General features: G+C 42.7%; 1 protein-coding gene across 3 annotated transcripts in view; it reads right to left on the minus strand.

Annotated features, from left to right (window-relative positions):
* The window catches only part of STAM (signal transducing adaptor molecule), a 60251-nt gene extending 37531 nt beyond the window's left edge, over nt 1-22720 (minus strand). For 2 of the 3 annotated variants that reach the window (XM_019508334.1, XM_019508332.1), the window contains exons 1-2: nt 22587-22720; nt 4072-4156 (exon numbers count right to left, since the gene is read on the minus strand). In XM_019508334.1, the coding sequence (XP_019363879.1) occupies nt 4072-4156; nt 22587-22626 (125 nt within the window). In that variant the 5' untranslated portion in view covers nt 22627-22720. Of the gene's footprint in view, nt 1-4071; nt 4157-21672; nt 21705-22586 lie in introns of those variants that run through there. The other variant, XM_019508333.1, reaches the window with a different exon arrangement.
* Between the last annotated feature and the right edge of the window lie 321 nt (nt 22721-23041).

Here is a 23041-nt window from a genome sequence, read left to right on the forward strand (position 1 = left end):
TGGGGGTTTTTAAGAGGAGGTTAGATGAACACCTTGCTGGGGTCGTTTGACCCCAGTACTCTTTCCTGCCATGGCATGGGGTCAGATTAGATGATCTGCTCAGGTCCCTTCCAACCCTAGAAACTATGAAACTTACTAGAATAAATTTAGTGGGAATAGAAATAGAAAAACTGCACTTGACAAAAATGAAACTACTCTTGCCTCACACTTGCATGAAAAAAGATGAGCCCATTGTATGGTATTCAACTTAATGTGCCATATCAATTTTTTTTTTAAAAAGTGCCTACTGGAATATGGTCCAATACCATATTGAAATTAAAAAAGAGTATTAAGGGTGTTGTTGAATGCACAGTCTAAATCTCCAGTGCTTTTCACACAAAAAAAAGACATGGCATTACTTGCTATGAAAATTGGAAAACACACAAAATGGAATGTGATGAAATTTTGAGCTGTGGAAAAATTTGAAGATGTAGCACTATAAAAATAGATTTATGAAAATCATCATGCTGAATGAGTAGTTGTCAATAGTTCAATGTCCGATTGCGAGGAGGTATTGAATGGGGTCTGTCTTGGCCCTGGCATTGCTTAACATCTTCATTTACAATTTGGATGACAGGAATCAATGCACGCTTAGCAAATTTGAGAATGACAACAAGTTGGGTGGCATTGTAAACACTGTGGAGGGTAGGGCTAGGATCCAGAATAACCTAGACAGACTGGATGAATGGTCCTCAATCAACCAGATGAAATTCAACAAGGACAAACTTAAAAGTCCTGCTCTTCAGACAGAATTATTTCATGCACCTGCAGACTGAGGAATGACAGACTAAATTATGGTACTGCAGAGAAAGACCTGACGTGTCACTGTTGACCATAAGTTGAATATCAATCAACAGTATGCTCTCATTGCCAAAAAAGTGAAAAGCATACAACCATATTAACAGACATGTCACTTGCAAAACAAGGGAAGCAATCCTTCTGCTCTGTTCAACACTAGTGAGGCCTCATCAGAGTACTGTGTCCTGTTTTGGGCTCCATACTTCAAGAAGGATGTGGACAGATTAGAAAGAATCCAGTGGAGATCCAACAAACACAATTATAGGCCTGGGGGACTAGACTTATGAGGAAAGGCTAAAAGAACCAGGGTAACTTAGTTTGGAGAAGAGTAAGGAGATTTTTAATAACAGTCTTCAACTACCTGAAGGACGATTACAGAGAGGACGGAGATGCACCTTTCTCTATAGCCTAAGGGACAGGATTAGGAGCAATCATCTCAAGTTTCTGTAGAGGAAACTTAGGTTGGGGATTAGGAGGAACTTCCTGACTACTAGGGTAGTTAAGCATTGGAATAGGCTACAAGACAAGTCACAGCATCTTCATCCCTGAACACTTTCAAAAGCAGATTAGACTGACGCTTGACTGGGAGGGTTTAGTCAGGGATGATCCTGCCTTAAGAAGGGCCTAGATGAGGTCCTAACCAGCTGTACTTTCCCATGACCTTAAAATTCTCGTTTGCCAGAGAAAGAATTAATTGAGCAGACTAAGGGAGCACTAGAAACTGTACATATTATTAGATTAAATTATTAATAAACTAATAATGGTTCAACCACATATACGCAGCTGTAATTCCAGCTCCTGTCCTTCAATTAGCTTGTCTTAATATAAAATATTTAGGCATAGAGGATTTCCAATAATTACTGTAGGCCTGTTCTTCACATAAAGATGTTAGCAGCAGTTCTTGCAGATCTAGAGAAATGTAGTAATGTACCATACAGCAGCTATCTTGCACATGTTTTTTTTTGTCTCGGGATAAAGACGATCCAATTCATGCTATTCCTGATGCAACCAGAGGGACTATATCTTTATTAAAGTGATAGATGTATGTACAGGGCTCTATAAATGCAATCCCTAAATAGTTTTATGACCCAAGTGGAAAACTGTAGCCTTTAATCGTGCTAGTGACCACAGGACATGGATCACAGTAGACTAGACCTGGTAGTCAGTTACATGTTAAAGTCCTAACATAACTCTAAAATTTGTCAGAGACTACATACCAGCTTTTTTACATTACTTGAACCAGAATCAAAATGTAAGTTCTTCCAGGATAAGTTTATTTTGCCAGAGCACCCAGAGAACTAATCAGGAGAAAGTACTGCCATTTGAGTAGACACAGCATGACACTGCTGTTGGTGTCAAATTCCTTAAGTCAGAATGAGTTTTACACAGAATATATTTAATATCATAATGCAGCTCAGTCTGAACTCCATTCTGATACATTCTTCTGGTCAAGCAGCCAAAGAAACAATGGTTTGTAGTGGCCAAAGAATGTGAAATCTCCCCCAGCAGCAGCGAACTTCTGGCCACTTCTCCTGCATGCTGTCACCACTTTGCTGCCCAACCAGCTGCCAGAGCTGCAGTTACTGCAGGGACAATTCAGAGAAACTGGGGGGTGGGAGGGAACTGAGACAGTCCCACTCTCACCTCTTACCCCCAGCTCCATTGCAGGCCTCCACTTAGGCAGTGTCCAGGGTTCATCCCCACCTGCCCGCCTATTGTTATGCTACTACCAACAATAATCCTTAAAGAATGGCTGTTTTCTAGCCTGCATCTTGAAACGAATGAACGTCCGGAGAGGATTTTGCTGTCTCAGAATTCATAGTCTCCCCCCCCCCCGAAGCTTAAAGAACAACCCAGGTTCTTCCATATCCCTGTGACAGTGGGAATATACCCTATCCACTAGAAGGCAATGTCTAATCTGAACCATTTGCTAAGTATGCTTATGCAAGATTCATTCAGAACACAAATTCCAAGCTTCTAACCTCATTCTTATCACTCTCATGGCTTCTAAAACCAAATCAAGATAGCCAAGTCTACCTGCAAGCAATGACAGCATGGCTCACCAGGCCAGCCTGCAACAAAAAGTTTCCATTATGTTCCCTGAAACACCACCTACAATCCCATGGCAGATGGTTGACCTGCAATTTCTGCTGCGATCCCTCTTAAAGTTTAGTGCACTGTATTCAATGTTCTCTCTGACCTTCGTACAACTCCGAATATTCACTGCACTATTTTAGATTATGTTATTTCTATAACAGATTACTCCAGTGTCCCACATCTCAGATTAGAGTCTGGTTTTCCATCTCCTGATGGAGTACATCTCTGCATAAAGCTTGTCTGAGAATGCATTCGGCAGTGATATGCTATTGCGTATTTAGAAACAGAAGTCAGCATCCCATACTAGAGATGTGTATCCTTTAATTACTAATCTCTTCTTCAAGATACCCACTTATCCTCCAATGGTCAGACCAGCTCTTCCCCAGCTAGGGAAAGAAACCATATAAAATAAACTTAATGACATTTCCTGGGTTTATAACAATACTGTTAAACACATATCAGGTAATGACTTCCTGAACAGATGTGTGCAGGTCCTAAATTGAGGTTCCTTGATTTTTTCCAAAGGAAGATCTGTAAAATATTTTTGTCCAGAAATAAACTTTTTGTGTTTTTCCTTTAATTCTCATAGCAAGTACACTCTAAACATGATTTGCAAGGAAAAGTTAGAAGAACTAGGATTATTTAGACTGAACAAGAGACACCCGAGGGGGAATTTCATAAGTCTCCAAACTTCTAAAGAGTGCTATGAAGAAAAGGGTGATAAGACTACTTTCTGCAGCCACAAGGAAAACAGCTAGGAGCAGTCTCACATTGCAACAACGGAAATTTCATTGTAATACTAGGAAGATCCTTCACGCTATAAGGATTTTTAAGTGTAAGAACAGGCAACCCAGAGAGGGTGTGGAATCTCCATCCCTGAAAGTTTAAAAGCAGGTTAGTTCAACATTTGGTTAGGATGGTTTATGCTTCTGGCTTGAGCAAGGGGCTGGACTAGATGACCTCCCGAGGTCCCTTCCATACCTACTTTTCCTATACTTCTAAAGCAACATAAATTAAACTATTGATGACAGTCTGTATCTAAATTCAATCTTGATTCCTCTCACACCCATATAATAAAAGTGAATTAATTTAGTAGAGATTTAGTTTGAAAACAAAACCTGAAATCACAACACTTACCCTGTGCGTGACTGTCCAACTTTATCACAAATGTCTAGGATGAGGCCCCAATCCTCTGCAGTGTTCATCTCACTGGTGGCTTTTTCTGATAATAAAGCATAAATAGACCATAATAAACTTGCCGTTCATATCAATTTGAAATATTAACTTGAAACCTCTCAGCTATTAAGAAAATCTTGTAGCACAACTAGCTACGGGCCAATGTAAGACCTTATCCTGCCTTTAATATACTAAATACAACTTATAATTAAATTTTATGCATGTGTGTAAAAAGCGTTTTTGTACCACAGTCACATTTTCAAAATCACCCAGGGCTCCAAATATTTGAACACATACATTTTATACTTTGTTTTCAATTTCAACAATATGTATACAACATGATCTTTTATCATAGAAAAAGAACATTTGGCATTCTTTGTTTTGAAATAATATAAATGAGTTCAAAAGGCTACCACTACCCAAAGTCTCAGGACTCAACACCTTGCCAAAACACACTTTCATGCCTCAGCTGCTCCACCATTTTACACTGCTATATACTTTGTAGCAAGCTTTGAACAGTACATTTGGGCAGTTTCCAAACCTGCTGGATATGACTTCCTCTGTATTACTACTACAAGAAGCTACAAGGAATTCATCCACAAACAGATAACCCCAATATTCAACTCCCCAGCTCTATTTTTGGAAGTTGCTTTTTAGCCACAAATTCAGCTAATTTGATTCAAGTGAGACAGAAACTTAATTTTTGGGCCCCTTTTGAACCTCTGAGTATGCTACTCCCTGAGGTCATTCCCTAGTGGCAGAAGTTGAACTAACAGCTAAGAGACTGGGCTGTCATCATAGCATGCCTACCCACCCTAACCATGTCCGTGGAGGAGGAGATGAGGGAACATAACAGTAGAGCAGGGGTGGGCAAAATGCTATCTGCCAGGCCATTTTATCCAGCCCGTGGGGTACCTTAATATTAATTTTCTAAATTTTTTATCTGCCCTGGGCTGCCTGTCATGCGGCCCTCGATGGCTTGCCAAAATTCAGTAAGCAGCCCTCCACCCAAAATAATTGCCCACCCCTGCAATAGAGGAAAGAAACATGGAAACTGAGTTTTACCTCTAAATTTTGAATTAGGGAACCCATTTGAATCCTAAGAGAGCTTGCAGCAGAACTGGTCAACACTATCAAAACCCAAGGAAGACTCAAGCAACTCCCAAAATTCTGTGAACAGAAAAGATGGACTAGAAACAGAAAGTTATTTCTCCTCCAGTTTTATCTATAGGCTTTTTAATTTTATGCCTACAAAACATAGATTCATAGATTCATAGATTAAGGGTCGGAAGGGACCTAGTAGATCTTCTAGCCCGACCCCCCACCAGGGCGGGAGAACAACAAAAAAAACCCCAAAAAGAGAAACGGGACTCAAATGAGTCCAGCCAGGTAGGCATCCAGCCTCTTCTTAAAGACCCCCAGGGTAGGGGCCAGCACCACTTCCCTTGGAAGTTGGTTCCAGCTCCTAGCCGCCCTAACTGTGAAGTAGTTCTTGCGGATGTCCAATCTATACCTCCTCTCCATCAACTTGTGCCCATTGCTCCTTGTTATGCCAGCGGGCGCTAGGGGAAACAGCGTCTCCCCCAAACCCTTCTGGTCCCCCCTAGTGAGTCTATAGACTGTCACCAGGTCCCCCCTCAGCCTTCTCTTGTGGAGGCTGAATAGGTTCAGGTCCTGCAGTCTCTCACTGTAGGGTCTGCCCTGTTGTCCCCGGATCATGCGGGTAAAACAGACCTCAAACAAACAATATCGTGCTCTAGTTTATGAAAAGCTTTCTAGATAATTTCCTAAAGGAGAACAATGCTTTCCTGGAAAGATCTAGCTGCCAGGAAAGACTTATTAATTTAATACTTCAGAGACTGAGGAAAGAGACAACATTAGTAAAATGTTTCATCGCCTACAAGTCATGGAGAAAATCTGTCTTTGAGCCTACAACTAAAGACCTCCAGACCTGCAAGTTTCTCTCTCCTTAATCCAAAGTAAGCAGGCTGGTTATGTCCAGAAATCGCTTGTCTCACTAGGCTGCTGTATCAGAAATGTAAATTAAAAACTAACACAAGCAAAGATATAAAAATCTACTATAAATAGGACAACCAAGTTGCCCCTCCTGTATGCCCTCAATTAATTCATGCTTTTTGACAGAATATTTTTAAAGAAAAAAACAAATGTTATATTTAACTAGGAAGTCAGTTTTTGCATGCTGTATGCATTGAGAGAAAATAGAAAAGAAACGTAAAATTGGTAACTGTTCATCAATTTTTTGCCAGTTTAAGACAAGAGGAATCACCCAGGGTCTTGTGTCCCAGACTGTCACAGAAACTTATTTCACTTTCCCTGTAGAACTAGTGACAAGTAAACATTGCACAAAACTATGAAAAAGCAACACTAATATCCAAAATTTCAAACTGCCAGCTCCAAAAAAGCCTACTAGCAGACCCATCAAGGGTTCCCAGGAGTATTTTACTTTCTTTTATTTTTTTTAAAAGAAGGATGACTTCAGCACAGTAGTGTAATAAGTAAAACCTAAAATTAATATATGTGGCAGATGAGGAAAAAGTGTATCTTTTTACATTCAGAAACAGGAAATAAAATTTAACACAAAAATAGGAGGAACAAATGCAGGCAATTTTAATATCTTTCTGTTCAGATTTCAACTAAACACAGTATCTTCCAAGCCTTGAGATCAAAACAGAAATTCCTGAAGGCTTCCAATTATCACACTGAATGTGAACTGTACATTTCTATTAAACCTCATAATAAAGTTCATGTATCTTTGCTTACAGACAGAAGTCTGTCAACAACCAAAACAAAACCATCAAAAAGCCTTTATAAATTTAACTTTAAGATAAAGCTTGATCAGAAATACCAGCACATCATAATTTGGAAGCCAATATATAAAACATGGCATTCTAATGTAAAGCTACCAATTTAAATGAGTATTACTCTGGTAGTATTTCACAATTGAGAAATATTGCAGGAAGTTATATCAACTGCAAAGCAAACTTACCTTTTCCACTTAATTCTACCAGTTATTAAAAGGAACTCTATTTAAAATCTCCATATTGCCATTAAATGAGATTGCCACTAAATGAGATTGCCACACACACACTACTTGTACCTCTACTCCTAGTATAAAAGGGAAAAGATTCCCTTCCCAGTTTTCTCTCTCCCTCTTTCTTCCTCTTCCATATATTTCCTTCTTGCCTCTTTACATCTTCTTCCATACACAGTTCAGGTTACACCTTATTTTCAAGGAACACAAAATTCCACTCTTGCACAACTACTCATATGATCTAAACCAGTGGTTTTTAACCTTTTTTCATCTGTAGACCCCTAAAAAATGTTGAACAGAGGTGTGGAACCCTTTGAATTATAAGTGTGGCTATGTACATACTTTTGATTGAACAGTCATCTTTTGCAGACCCCTTGGACATAGCCTGCAGACCCCCAGAAATTCAGGTTGAAAAACAGTGATCTAAATCTTTTCTTTTAACTGTATTTCCCATTCCCAACTTTGTTGTTTTTCACATAGCCATAAAAAAACCCCAACTTAACATTAAGGGATCCTCCATCATCTCCTTCAAGTAATTTTTCCAAGCCTACCCGGGCCAATTTTTTAAAAATGTTTAATTAAAAAAATCAACCAATATATCTAGACAAACAAAATGGGTCTTCAGGCTGTTAACTCTTTGGGATTTACATTCAGTATTTTAATTTTATATCATGCTTTCTGGAAGCCTATGTTACATTCATGCACTGTCTATGAGTCTCAACATAGTTAAACAAAACTGGAAAAACATATAGAAAAAGAGAATAGTAAATGTCAAACTTTTCACTTTGTGCATAAGCTTCCCCGAAGACATTGCTAAATATAACCAAGGACACCAAGATCTTCACCAAGAACTCAAGGATCTTAGATATCCAACTACTAATCAAAAATGACTTTGAATTTAAGGCAACCCCCCAATAATTAGTTTTATATATGAAAAGTTCATAAATTTGTTATAATTTTCCATATATAGAATCCAATTATCAAAGGGTCATCTTAAATTTGTCCCCCCACCAGTGCAGCAAGGCAAGCAGCAATAGAAGGGCAAGCAGCAGGGAAGTCCGAGTGGCTAAAATATTTCAAGGAGAGATAGGAAAAAATTGATCCAAACAATATTGGAGTTGCATTTTTGGATTATCTAGAGAATCTTAAAAAACAGAGGTGCACCAATATATCAGTTGCATATTGGATGGGCACCGATAATGAAAATTAATGTTATCAGCAATCGACTTGACGCATGCATGTGCACAGCTGCAGCGTGCACACAGCCAGGAAAGCAGCCAGGCAGCATGGAGAGTAGAGCCCTGCCGGTAAGTCTGGGGAGGGGATGCGATGTGGGGAAATCGAGGCCCCCACCATGAGGGAGGGAGTGGGGCTGGGGCAGGCGCTGCCCAGAAAGGGCAGTGAATGCATTCCTGGGGAAGGGCGGAGTTGCAGGCAGCTCATCCAGGGAGCCTGGGGGGTGGGAAGGTTCCCTGCCACTGCGTGCACCCCCAGGGGAAGCATGGGGGGCATGTGCCCCCCCCCATTCACTTCCCTGCATGCCTCGCCTGCATAGCACGGCGAGGCATGCTTGCACACTACAAAAACTGTGCGGTGGTATCCAGTCAGGGGGTGACCAGGTGTGTGTGTGGGTGGGTGGGTGGGGCAGGGAAAGCACCTTTATTTTGGGGGCTGGTTGCTTTGAGACTTACCATAGTCTCCATCTCACAGCACAGCTTTGAAAGTACTTTCCTAGAAAGCCACTCAGGTATCTTGCATTGCCAACAATTCACATAGAGATGCCTGTGCCAGGGGAGACCTGCAAGGCAGGGCTTGCTACAGGAGTGTAGCACAGGTAAAGACCAATAAACAGTTAATGAGCTCTGAGCATGGAACTGACAACCATTCTGTTCTAGTAAGTACCCAGGGTCTCTAGCAAGAAAGTAAAACTGACACAGAGGCTTTCTGCTTCATCACTCCTACATGCTGTGGTCTCTTCTGAGGTAGGCAATAGACCTTTGGGCAGCAGAGTCCAGCTCGCATCACAAAGCAGCCCTATTACCCTGCATGGGGTGAGGGGGGGCAGGAGCAGTGAGCACAATGGTGCAGTCTGGGCTGCCTGAAGTATTTTGTGCTCAGTGTCTGCACTTAACATTCAGTCGGTTCAAGGAGAACTGGCTCAAAATAATACTTGATTTTCCCAGTGTGCTTTTGAAACAGTCCAGGATTAAACTGGTCTAAAACGGCCGGTATGTCTAAATTCTTGGGGTTTATAGTATATTTACAATGTGCTAAGCATTACATCTGTCCATACCTTTTATGAAAATTCCACATCTACAAAAAATAAACCAGACCATAAGACAGGACAACATGGTGGTACATGGTGGTGCTTGGGAACTTTGCATATAGTTTCCACAAGAGCTACAATGAATGGAGGTTTAGCACTGTGGTGGTTACTTAAAGAGTCTAAGACAGGAGTACTTATGAATATGTGACATTCTCGTCTGGAGAACACCCTTCCTCATTACTAGAATTTCCCGATTCACACTGGAGTCTGTTACTGCAGTGATCCTCAACTGGGATGGTCATATACTGTTGGGAATCCAGTAAAGGATTGCCCCAGTATACAAGTAGTTGATGACAGTCCTACAATGAAAACAGAAGAAAAGGAGCTTGGCATCTTAAAATACTTCTGTTGTTATCTACTACAACTTGTTCAAATAACTCTAGTTATATATGACGTATTCATTGTAGTTTGCCATTTCAGTGATCCTTTGAAGGTGCCTCTACGTGTGAGGAGATAAGCAGATAAGCACAGGCTCAAATTTATTTCTGCCTTGCTGCTCCCCCACCCCCACTGCAAAGAGGTAAACCTTGTAATATACTGTTTTCTGAACTGGGATGCCACTCAGTTCACGTTTGTGGAGGGTGCCTTGAATTTAGTAAGGCTGAGAACCACAGCTCTATTGAACACTCAAGAGAGATGGAGGTTGTTAACCACAAACCAGGGAGAGCACTATTATAATGAGCTGCCAATTTTATTGTACATTGTTTGGAATAGGCAGCCAGTTAATTTGATTTTCCAGACTGGTGTTCCAGCTGAGGAACGCAGCAATTGTCCTGGTAAGCAAAGCCTCTCTGGTTATTCTCAGTTTCTTAAAAGTCCAGTTTTGAGATACTCATACCCTGGCCATCTTATACCCTTCACTAGCCTGGCAAAAGTGAAATAGTGGGATTATTACCGATAGTACTCCTAAAATAAACAGTAAAACAAAACATATTAGATGTTACATTATTAAAGGTAATCATAAGCCATGTATACATCTCAGCTTCCACAAAAAAAACCAACCATCTTTAAGAGACTTTCACAACAAAACAATGAGTACATCCTATTTAGTGCCAATGATATTTATTTAGTTGTAAGTTTGCCTCTCAACATTGCAGCTTATATCTATCAATTTTGGAGTGGGGGAGGGAGGGAAGGGAAAGAGGGAAACCAATTTAAATTTTAGAAATGTTAACCATATCTAAAAATGGGATCCAAAAACACAAAACTTTCACTTTTAAATTATGAAAAGACTTAATTTCAATGTAAACTATATTTTACAACACTGACATCAAGCAGAATTATTTATGAAGGCAGTTCATACTCAAATACAGATTATATTGCATCAAGACAACCATTTTACCTGTAATGAAGATTAATTGTTGCCAGCTGTAAAAAGAGTGATTCAAATGAGTAAAATGTAGTGAAATGCAAGCATCTCCCCAATAAGGATAAATCAGGCATGCAATCTACTTTATAGAAAAAAAACTTTCCCACTTTCTTGTGGACCTTTTGTAGTCAGACCTAGCTGCAGCATCCTCTCCAGATGACTTACCACCACTTTATTTAAGCTGACAGTTAAATGTGATGCACAGAATTGGTCCTCCTCAATCACAAGCAGCAAAAAAGAATTCAAAGCAAAATACATACTTATTAAATATATTCATAGCATAATAATATACCTTTGCGCATTTCAGGTTATGTTTCATGTTCCACAAAAACTCTCAGCCATGTTTCACCACTTACTATTTACCAGTTCCTTCAAGTGTGATTCATTTACTATTATACCATATAAATATTTACATTTAACTACTTGTTTGTATACCTTAATACTGAAGTAGGAATTTTTCCCCACTGTTTTAAATGGCAAAGAACTTGTCTTTGCATGTATGCATGAACACACACACCAGGCTAGCATCAAATGTCAGGGATTTTAGGTCTTGTTTTAATAATCACTGCCTTCATTACTGAAACAAGCGGGGGGGGGGGGGGGGGTAGGAATCAAAGTGGAACTCCAATGCTCCTCATGGCCTCCGTTCCCAGCCCTAGCTCATACTACTCCATAGAGCTTCTGAGCTCCGAAAAGCTCCATCCAAATAGAACTATTCCTACAAAAATACAAGATCTGCAGAACACCCAGAGAACCAGGAAATTCTTGCATTGCAAAGCACGCTACCTTTCCTAGATTCCCAATTCTGCCTGCCTTACACAACCATGCAGACCCTGATAGCATGTGTAAGGTCCCCATTTCCCCTTTAAGTTCCCCATCCTGCTTAAAATTTACTATTTAACAGTAGGAAAATTTACCTTTTGGTTGCGCACAAAGGCCCTATACTTGTACAGAAAAACAAGAAATTACCTTGCTTAGGAAGACCTATAGAAGCTAAGGAAAAATAGAGCAGAACAAAAAAGGGATGCATCTCGCATATGCACTTCTACTAAACAGACATGAATAGAATAAGACACAAAAAAAGGCACAAAACAAAACACCCAAAGAGGCCAAAATTAATAAGAGTTCAATAGCTAAGGGGCTAGCCTGGGATTCAGGAGACCCATATTTCACTCTGTGCTCTGCCCAATTTCCTGTGACCTGGCTAAACTCACTTTATACCAGGGGTCTATGTTTTCCAGAGAGGGGACCTAGCTAAGGTCTGAGACGGACAGGCAGTAGGACCCAGCTGCTTCTGCCTCTTCTCCCTGCCACCCAACTAGTGTGGTACAGGGTGTGTTCCCCTCTGCCAGAACATGTTAGTTGTCAGGGCCTTTAGCTGACCACCCACAGAACAGATCAGCAGTTCTCTACCTCACAAGAAATTGCCTGAATAAAGACACTGATTATCCTGAGATGCAAATATTCATTTATGGTTGTTGCAACTGCAGTAAACTAACACGTTATAAACTGTCTGCTGCTACTGTTTGATCAATAATAAGCCTAGCTTTTGCTAATACTTTGTTGTTTTTAAATTAAGCCTAGGCTTTAGATCAGGGGCAGGCAATTATTTTGAGTGGAGGGCCGCTTACCCAGTTTTGGCAGGCTGTCAAGGGCCACATGAGTAGCCCCACCCCTTGACACATGCCCCACCCCTTGACAGGTGCCCCACCTCCTGGTCACCATCTTGGGACCAATATCCCAGGGCCAGCACTGGTGGGGCTCAAAGAGCACAGGCTGGCAGGGGTCTGTGGGGCTGGGCTGGGCTGCACCAGCAGGGAGGGGGGAGCTGGCCTGGCTCCATATAGCCCTTGTCAGCTGGGACCCCACGCTCCTGCCACCCTGCTCTGGATTGCACAGGCACTGGCCCCAGGGCACCAGTGCCGGCCCCGTACTCCCACTGGCTCCCTGCCCACTCACACCCAGTGCCCTCTAGCCCTGCAGTACAGGCAGAGGGCAGCGCACAGCTTTGACTCCCTGCTCACCAGCAGGGAAGAAACTGGTGCTAAGCATGGGGAAAAGTGGCCCCTCACTTGCCCCATGGCTGGCGCCCCACACTGCAGGTGCTTGCAGCCCGCCCGGGGCTGTCTGAAGCAGGCACAGGCAGCCCCAGGCAGGCTGTGAGCAGCTGCAGCATGGGCCACTGACCACGGGGCGGGCAAGGGGCCACTTTTCCCCATGTTCAGCACCAGTTTATAACCCGCCTACACTGCCAGCCTGGCAGTGGGGCTGGGTTACAAGGTGATACTGAATGCAGGGGGGAGAAAGCAGCCCCTCCCCACCCCATGCCCGATGCCACATGCTGCAGCCACTTGTAGCCTGCCTGGGGCTGCCTGTGCCTGCTCCGGACAGCCCCGCACAGGCTGCACGTGCCTGCAGCGCGGGGCACCGGCCATGGGGTGGGCGAGGGGCCACTTTTCTCTGCGCAGGGAAGGAGCCCAGGGAAAAGCTGAGAGCTGGGAGGAAGCAGCCCCTCCCCCGCCCCACACCCAGTGCCCTGCGCTGCAGGCGCTCGCAGCCCACATGGGGCTGTCCGGAGAGGGCACAGGCAGCCCCATGCGGGCTGCAAACAGCTGTAGCACAGGTCACCGGACATGGGTGGGGAAGGACTGCTCCCCCCACCCCCTCGCACTCCTTCCTTGCCCGGGGTCCCCCCCACCACTTCCCTGAGCTTCCCGCCCCAGGGCAGCCACATGCTCCCAGCCCAGAAACCCAGCTGGGGGGCGGGGCCGGATGGGCCCACTGTTGTTGGAGCCCACTGGGCTTCCCTTGGGTCCTACTGCCCTTAGTTCCTGTCACTTTTGACAGGAACCAAGGGCAGAGAAATTTTAATTTTCCAAATTTTTTTAGGGGCCCCGCAGGCCAGACAGAATGGCCTCCAGCCCACGGGCGTATTTGGCCCACTCCTGCTTTAGAGTTTAGTCCTGAAATGGCTAATTACAATCAATCAATCATATACAACTCCGGAGTTATTTGAATAAGTTGTAGTAGATGACGACAAAAGTAATCTAAGTAAAGTTCCCTTTCTTCTATTTTCATTGTAAGAACATCATCAACTATTTATTTAGCATGTGCCACTTGTGATATTGACCCTTTAGTATACCTGAAGTAAATGCATTTTTTATGTATTTAATATTTCCATCATAAATTTAAAACAAACCATTTATTTTTAGCAATGTTGAAATTTACAGGATTGGTTCTAAAACAAGTCTGGAAAAAATGGTTATCAAGTTATTGTGACAAATTCAAGAACAGTTCAAATGGCATGGCAGCCCTAGGACATTTTTATATATAAATGACATTTCTCAAGCACACTGAGTTAAGTTAATTGCATATACCTGCATAAAATTTCAAATTATACCATTCAATTGTGTTAGTGAACCTAAAAGACTATACAAGGTTACCAGCTGCCCAGCAGTCTCAGTTAAATAGTGTTTTGCAACACTTAAATTAAAGGTAGTTAACTTTACTGCTTTTAAATGACAAACGATGAGCAAGAAAACCAGCATGTCTGGTTTACTCTTTGCTAGACTTTTGACATGTTAGCCACACAGTGATGTGTTACATTAGCGTTCTTATAATTTATCATGAAGAAAAGCACTCCCAGATGCTCTTCTGTGCCACTGTCAACCATACCAATTTCAATAAAGCTATGCTGCTGTGGACAGGAATTGCGATTTTAATAGCCTCACTGCTGCAAATAGTCCTACTTCTCTCACACTGAATGATGACCTACAGATCAGTTTTCTTAATACCTCTGCAGCTTAACTTTCACAAATTTCATTTTCACTGTATTTCTACCCATAACATTCCTCAAAGGAAGCCACATGCTTCCAGCTGGCCTGAGACAAAGCAGGCCATAGTCACTGACTCAGATGATCTGAGACCAGCTGAAGTCATTCATTCAGAGCACATGTGACCAGGTGGCCCAGTATATGACCTAGTCCCTAGCCAAGACAGATATTACTCAAAGCAGTCAACTTTACCAAATGAAGACCAAGAGGACTCAAAAGCCAATGCTAAGACCATAAGCAGTAGGCCAGCTGAGGGGAGAAAAAAAACATACCCATTTCATTAAACAAAACCCAAAAACTTAGAATCTTTGGAATCCACTCTTCCAAGCAGGCACAAAGGTTACAAAATAGCAGGAAGGATGACTAGTACCAAATATGAAAATAGCTGTCTCTGTTAATTACGTGGATCAGGAAAATCAGGACCAAAAGACAGGAGTATCCTCAGGCTCTCATTATACAGACCAAGACTTCAAATACCATCAGAGATAGTTCAAAAGGAAGCAGAGGAACCAAGAGACATGAAGCCTGCTATGCATCCTCTTATTTTATCTCAAGCTAGAATCTGATTTTGTATTTATCAAGTTGAAAGACCATTCTTGGTTCTTATGAAGGTTACCTGCTAAAGCCAAGATGATCAGTGGTTTGAAGATGGTACTCTCCCTGGACAAAAATTGTGTTACTGATAGCACACACTCAGAAGAAGCCCTCTCTGGAACACAACAACATTGCCTTTAAATAATGCAGTTCTACTAATACCAGGGTGTGGGGCAAAATATTCAATTTACAGAAACGGTTGCTAAAAAAGAAAACATTTACAAGAGGGAAGTACACTGTGTGTGTGTCAGGTTGGGCTTAATAATGCTTTAATTACATTGTTCTTTTTCATTTGGATTTTTTCATTTTTCAGCTGTAGAAATGAAAAAAAAATGCGTCTGTAGTGACCAAATAAGCATTGCCTGTCATCTAGAAATATGCATCTTTTAAAGGGGGAATGATAAAGTCTCAAAAGTATTCACCTCTCTCCTATTACTCTCCAAATCCAGCTCTCACTAGTTAAACAGTTCAGTCCTTTACACAGAAGCACAGCCCCTCTTCAGCTGACCCTCTTGAATTCCCCAGAATCAATATACTCTCTTGCATCACCACTGCCTTCTGGGTACAGACTAGATGTGCTAGCTATTGTATGGACTGTGCAAAGTATCTGGACTCAAAATAGTCAACATGTAAAAAAGAAAATATAAAAGTAACCAAGAAACAGCAATTTTAAAAGCTAGCATATTTTACTGTGAGCAACTGCATAATGGGTTCAATGGCTGAACTATTTACGTCAGTGATTCTCAGCTGGGTGCTGTGAGGTGCCCCTCAAGGGTGTCACAAGACAACTGCTGACACTGTGGCAGCAGCCAAGCAAAACCACCCTGTGCGCATTCCTGCTGCATTAGGGCTCTCATCAGCCTAAAAGCAGCAGCTGGCTTGGCTGTAGGCCTTTCCAGTCCAACCCTTTCCACTCTCCTCCTGGAAACAATGATCCATGCGCCGTCTCTTGGAAAAGCACAGGAGGGACTAGACTGGGAAAGTCTACACAGTACAAGTCAGCTCCTGCCTGGTTACAGCCCTAATGCAGGAGCATGTGTATGTGCCACAGCCTTTTCCAGGCTGGCTGTGAATGAGGCACATGGCAATTTTATCTGGAGGCAGCAAAACCCAGCTGTGAAACACTGAGGTAAGTTGAGGCAGCACCAACAGTAGTTGTCAATCAGGGATATCAAGACATTCTTAATGTGGCAGAGGGATGCCCTAACCATAACAACATGAGAACCACTGATTTATACCCATCAGATCACAGTAAATATTTAGGCATCTACTCTAAACATTGTTATTGTCTCTTATGTGAAAAAGACCATTCTAAGAGACACCGAAGTAACAAGTAGAACTCCAGCAGCGATACCAATTAACTGAGAGCACTTAGTTGTTGTTCTCTCCCCAACAACTATCAGTTGCCACTTCTTCCTTTCCTCCTATGAGGAACCCCTGTGATATATGATATCTCAATTCCCCCACCAATCCTGTCTTTGAGAAGTGAAGAATCCAGGCAGCAAAAACAAATTCAGGAGAGAACTTCAAATGTCACTGTCCAATACACATCATTCAACTGCTTCCTTCGTCTTTTATTCTGGACTACTATGAATGCAAATTAATACTATTATAATTAAAACAAAAACAATTATTTAAAAAAGTGTTTTCTTTTTTTAAATAAAATAAAATTTTAAAAGATATGCCTATGTTAAAGCTTAAATTTACTATAACAAAAGTATTTAGCCAACATGATGAATAATAATCCCTCATCATGAGCTTCAAGTAAGATATTAGTAATGATTTCCCTCTAATTCCACATATATAAGAAGTAGCTTGTAAGCTTAAGCTTTATAAATAAGGCTTAGGATGACATCGATGGTACTGTATTAGGTATCTCTAAGAGACAAGGACTTTTGTAGGTACAGTATAACCCTAACACTACCTTTGGTGTTTTTTGTAGATTTGTGAGCTCCTGGTTGTCAGAGACGTTACCAAGGATCACTACATGGCTCTATCTATATCATTTAGAATTGTCGTGGCACTTTTGTTCAAATGTTGTTATTGTCAGTTTTGCTATACAGAATATTTTAATGGGAATACTTTATTTAAATCTTTTCTGAAACCTGAAACACACTTAAAAGTAATTTTGAATTTTCATCCTATGGCCCTTTCATATAAACTGTAAAAAAGTTGGTTATCTAATAAGTGATTCATTTTAAACATTGAAGTTAAAAATCTGAATAACTACACTGGACGGAATATAACTTAAACAGATTTGCAGAATAAATCTCTAAGTAAATAACTCAAAGATGCAAATAGAAAAAAAACATTACTAAATGATGATTTACTGCAATAGAGGCCAAATTTTTTGGCAGGTCTCACATCAGTCCGCACCCTCTTCCAATGCCACTAATTCCCTTCCCTGATCTTTTGCTCAGCCTTCTGCTCCTTACTCTGTGCTCCCCAACCAAGCTGCTTCCTACCTTGTGCTCCTTGCCTGATCCAAGGTTCTGCTGTCTGCTCTATCTGCCACTGTGCTGCCTGTTCCCTCCCCAGTCTTCTGCATGCCACACACAAATGGCTGCCTGTGCCACTTTGGCATCATGCCACAAACTGGCCACTCCTGATTTACTGGTTTATTCTAATTGTGATTAAACTTGGCAATCTCCCTGCTTAGGGTACTTTCCCCCTTCTGCTGAGTGGCCATCCACACCATCCTCCCTAAACCTCCACCCACTAGCCCTTTCATCTCTGCCTTTCTCTACCAGCTCTCCAGGTACTTTATTTCTTATCTCTCTCTTTTCCCTCCAGGCCTCTTGACCCCCTTCCTTCTGACTTTTAGTCATACCCAGAGAATAGAAGATATTCCCAAAATAACCAACCTATTCCCCGAAAAAAGCAAAGAAAAAGAAAAGGAAAATTAAACTAACTCAGCATTTGAAAGTCAGCATTTTGTTTGTATGCTGTATCTCATTTCCTTTGCCTCTCGTCTAGGTAGCAAACATTGTGGGTCAACAACTCTCTCTCACTGTATTTCAATGGTCCTCAGCCCACAAAACCCTTTAATGTTGCCTATAAAGCAGAAAATCTAAAACATAGGATGATGGAAGAGCAAGGTACCTTTAGGAAGTTACTTGCTCAGTACTGATGCTAATGACTCAGTGAACAGTACCTTACCATAAAGGGGCCCTGGTCTTAGTGCCACTGGGCATCACTATAATAGCATCTAAAAACCTTCCACAAAATCAAGCAGAAGTGACTGAAACTCACTGTTGCCTCACTTAATATTTAGTTACCTTGTCTCAGCACTGAATCCCCAAACCTGAATTAGGCACCTAGATTTCCCATACATAGTATGGAAAGTAGGAACCTAGGTCTAAAATTCACAGCAGCAAGCACACTGAACTGGGGAACATCTAAACTAGCCAATGGGAAACAGAAAAAAGATGGATGTCTGAAAAACCTCCTCTCTAAAGCTTAGGAACCTCTTGTATGACCATCCAAGAAGAGGGTTCTCACAGCCACAAACATCTCCTAAAGATTAGTCACCTATGCCAGGGGTGGCAAATCTGCAGCACATATACCACAAGTAGCACTTGTGCACTGTGCAGAACATGCAACAGACTGGGGAGGGGCAAGTAGCAAAGCAGCAGGTAGGGCAGGGAGCAGAAAGAAGAGCACAAGATCAGGCAGAAGCAGGGGATAGGAGTGGTTCTCTCACAGGGTGGAGGGCTAATTTGTGCCACATCTGCCAAAAAATCCCTTTTGGAAACAAGAGATTTAATCTTGCCTTTTCAAACAACCAGAAGAGAAGACAGTGGTGGTTCTCCTCTTCTAATAGCATAGTGATCAAAGCAAGGGGAAAGGATTACCTTAAGTGCTAGAGGCTGCAAGCCAGAGAGGAACAATGGAAAAAAAAAAACCCTGGTCATACCCTGTTCACTGTCCCTTTCAGCATCTACTCTCTGCCACTGTGCGACACAGGACACTGGGCAAGATGGACCCATGGTCTGACCCAGTAAATGACAATTCTTACATTATTTCTTAGGGAAATATATTTTATTGGACCAACTGTTTCCCGTTTCTCTTTTGGGGGTTTTTTGTTGTTCTCCCGCCCTGGCGGGGGGTCGGGCTAGAAGATCTACTAGGTCCCTTCCGACCCTTAATCTATGAATCTACGAAACTGTATAACTGGGACACAGTCAAACAACCTTTTGTACGCAAGGCAGTTTTCATCAGGTCTGAGCACTGAGAGCCAACAAAGCATAGTAAAAATAAAAATATTATTAATAATACTACTTATTACCAAATTGATTATTTTAAAACAGTTGTACAAGGGGAGAGGGAATTTCCAGGAGTAGCAGACACAAGTAGCTGAAGAAGAAGTTGATTACTGAGAGAGAGGCCTATCAAAAGGGAGGTGGGTGTTTCTTTCCTGTGGGGAGAACTTAGACATCAGGTAGGCTAGGACAGGCCACAAAACCAATATCAGTGTAAAGTCCTTGGTTCCTAATGTCCAACCAGCTTATAAATTTTTGTTCCCAAGTGCATCTTTTAAAGGTGTTGGGTAGATTCCACTTGAGTATGAGGACACTGGAGGTCACAAATGGAGAGGTTGTTCTACGATAAATGTACTCCTAATAGCATATGAGCATCTGTCCTTTATACCTGTCCTGTGAGAATCTGTTCTGGTGCCTAGTTGCTGTTTGCTTAACGCAGCGATGTCAAATTCATTCAGCCCCATCAACCAGATCAGGTCACTGAGCTGTTCTGCAGACCAGATCAGGCCACGCAGGGTGTCCTATGCAGCACACACCCCATGCACAATAAGCCCCAGATCAAGGCCAGTGTGTGTTGCATGTGGGGATGGACTGGCCATACACAAAATCCAACCCACACACCAGACAGGCTCCATGCCCTGCAAAACTTCAAGAACTCTCTGTCTTAAATAATGCAAATCATAAAAACAAGAAAAGAATTAAACATCAGCAACATAATATTAAAAGTTTCTTTAGACCACAGACACTATTCATTTCACTTACTGACCCTCATTTCCACAATAAGAGAGCATTTTCTGAGCATTTTCTACACCAGCCTAGCCCTGACAGTATGTAGCTAATGCCTAAGCACAGCTGGAAGTCAGAAACTTCATATTCCTCTGCTTCTGTTTTCTGAAAGGCTCAATCTGCTAGACTCTCAGAGCACATGTGATAAACATTAACAGGATCAGTTTCCACACACAAAATGCCTTATTTTAAGAGATGACCAGAGATGCTGTTGTAGTAGTAACCCTTATCTAAAAAGAGGAAGACTTCAGCTCTATTTCCTAATCTTGAGGACATTCAAACTCCTATCTCCCCCACCTCCTAAGACCATCATATCCAGGGACTAGACAATATCCTGGGAGGAGTGCTCTTTGCCTTTCCTGCTGAGGCTGTGCTAGTGTGCAGGAGAGAATGCAAAAAGCACTGGGTCAGAGAAAAACAGCATGACTCTGCAGGCTAGCTGTTATGGCACTCACAGAGGGGATCCTATTGTCTGGTCCCTTTTCCCCCAATCTGTTTTTATATTTTACATTAAAATGTCATTTACTAAAATACAGAAACTGTCTTGGGAAGTGGGGACCGGAGCTCCAGGATCCCCTCTACCAGGGCTAGATTAAGGGCTCATGTAGAATCAGGCTACTTTTTGCTTCCCCTCTCTGGCTTAATGAACCTTGAATATTTTCCTGTACAACACAATTTCAACAGGGTATAAAAATGTTCCCCAACCCATGATAACGCTTAACTCTTGGAAAGAGGGAGACAAAGGAAGGAGCTATTTCTGGGCCAGGGGATCTAGCCACTAAGCTATTACCTAAAAAGGGCACTCCCTCTATTCACCATCACAATCACCATCTCCTCCAACCACATAATTTTTTTTAAAGCAACCAGTACTCAGTTCTTTAAATACATAGGCATAAGAAACTACCTTCATGAGAGAGTTCTGGCTATAAATCCAAATGAATAAACCCAAATGAGTTGCTTAGGACATGTGCCAATGCTTAGCCTTTCTTGTACACCAAGTTGAGGCAATTCCTGATGGCTGTTTTGGATCCCATTCTGAGCATAACTCCTTCCATGTATTATATAAGGAAATTAGGCATTTAATACAGAGTTCTAGAGTCCACTAAAGTCACTAGATACCTCCCCTTAAGCACTGTGGTGCTTAATTTGCAGACATTTAATTCCTCTCTTACATCTTACCCTATAGCTGCCTCTGATACCTGTGCTTGAAACTGTAAAAGTACCTAATATAAAACTGAACTATAATGGTGAAGTACAGAACATATGCAGACATGGGGCAAATCCAGACACAAAAGAGCATGACTGCCTTACTCATTCTCATACTTTTGCACCGGAGTTACCAAGATGTCAAGTCTTTGGTGAATCACCGAAAGCCAGCAGATGCTGCACTCTTTTCTTTGTTTTCACCTCCTGGATAGCATTAAAAAAAATAAAATTGTTTCTCTAATATTGCTTTGTAACATGAACACTCCCTATAATTGCTTCTGGGATATGACATGACTATGACTAAACTCACTAATGGAGCAATTATTTGCTATAAAGAATGGGGTTGTCAATATCTAATATTACAATGTGCTTATTGCTGTTTTGAGACCAGAACTGGGACAGATTTAAAGAAATACCAAAACAAGACAGACTGAAAAGTATGGTTTTTAAGGCAAGTTATGCCCCCAATATGCCCCATGTACTGTTTTCTTGAGGGTAAATGTACCTGTTTAGCACTAAACATTGCCGATGCTCTTACAGAAATGCTGACGTTAGTCACATGCGAGAGACCAGCTTCATTTCAGAAGACAGCTGTGGCAAGGGGCTGGCAATAACTCCCAGCTAAGCTTGCCCTCTCACCAGAGCCAGCGCACCTCCAAAGTCCCCGCTGTCTCACATATTACACATCCACCTAGTAAATCCCACAGTACGTGGAGACCAGCTGCACTTGTTAACTAACTGGCACACGGTTAAAAGGAGACTCCACCTATTAAAAAGAAGCCGGCCGGCTATAAAGTTAGTGCTTGGAAATGTGTAACTGCCCCACAAGAGGTTTCTACCCCGCTCTCACTGCACCGCGCAGCAGGGCACCTTTGGCATCACCAACCCACACCACTGCCGCCCGTGAGAGACCTGTCCTGCCGGGGGGGGGCGGGCGAGGACCCCGCTGCCCGGTCCCCGCGCGGACTGTGCGGGAGGGGGGGGTCCCTCGGGCGTGGGTCCGGGGCCGCATCTCGGACCCAGGCCCGGGGAGAACAGGACCACTCACCCACGTCCTGGTCGAAAGGGTTGGTGGTGAAGAGCGGCATGGCGGGGCCGGACGGGGGGCGGTATGGGCCGGGGCCGGCAACGGCCTTCGCTTCACTCCACTCCTCCCAGCCAGGGCACCGCTGTGAAGCCGCCTCCCCCAGCGCCCGAGCCAGCGCCGCGCGGCATGCTGGGAAACAGGGGGGCTGTCCGCCGCGCTGCCTGCCTGCCTGTCCCACGGGCTCTGCAGCGACGCCGAGGGACTGGGATCATAGTCCCACCGCCTTCTTGCCCCAGGTCAACGGCGGCGCCTGCCCGGCCCATACGGGGCTTGCTGGTGGGGGCCTCCGGCTGGTTGGCGCTGAGGCGCCTCAGGCACCGCGGGGGCAGCTACGATCCTGATAAATGGGGAATCCTGCCCTCCAGGTTGCGCAAGCGTAGTGCGGGCCTGGCTAAGTTAGGAGATTTGGGGGCAGA

Source organism: Gavialis gangeticus, unplaced genomic scaffold (genome assembly GCF_001723915.1).
Source record: "Gavialis gangeticus isolate Ggan-Ray unplaced genomic scaffold, GavGan_comp1, whole genome shotgun sequence".
Lineage (NCBI taxonomy): Eukaryota > Metazoa > Chordata > Crocodylia > Gavialidae > Gavialis > Gavialis gangeticus.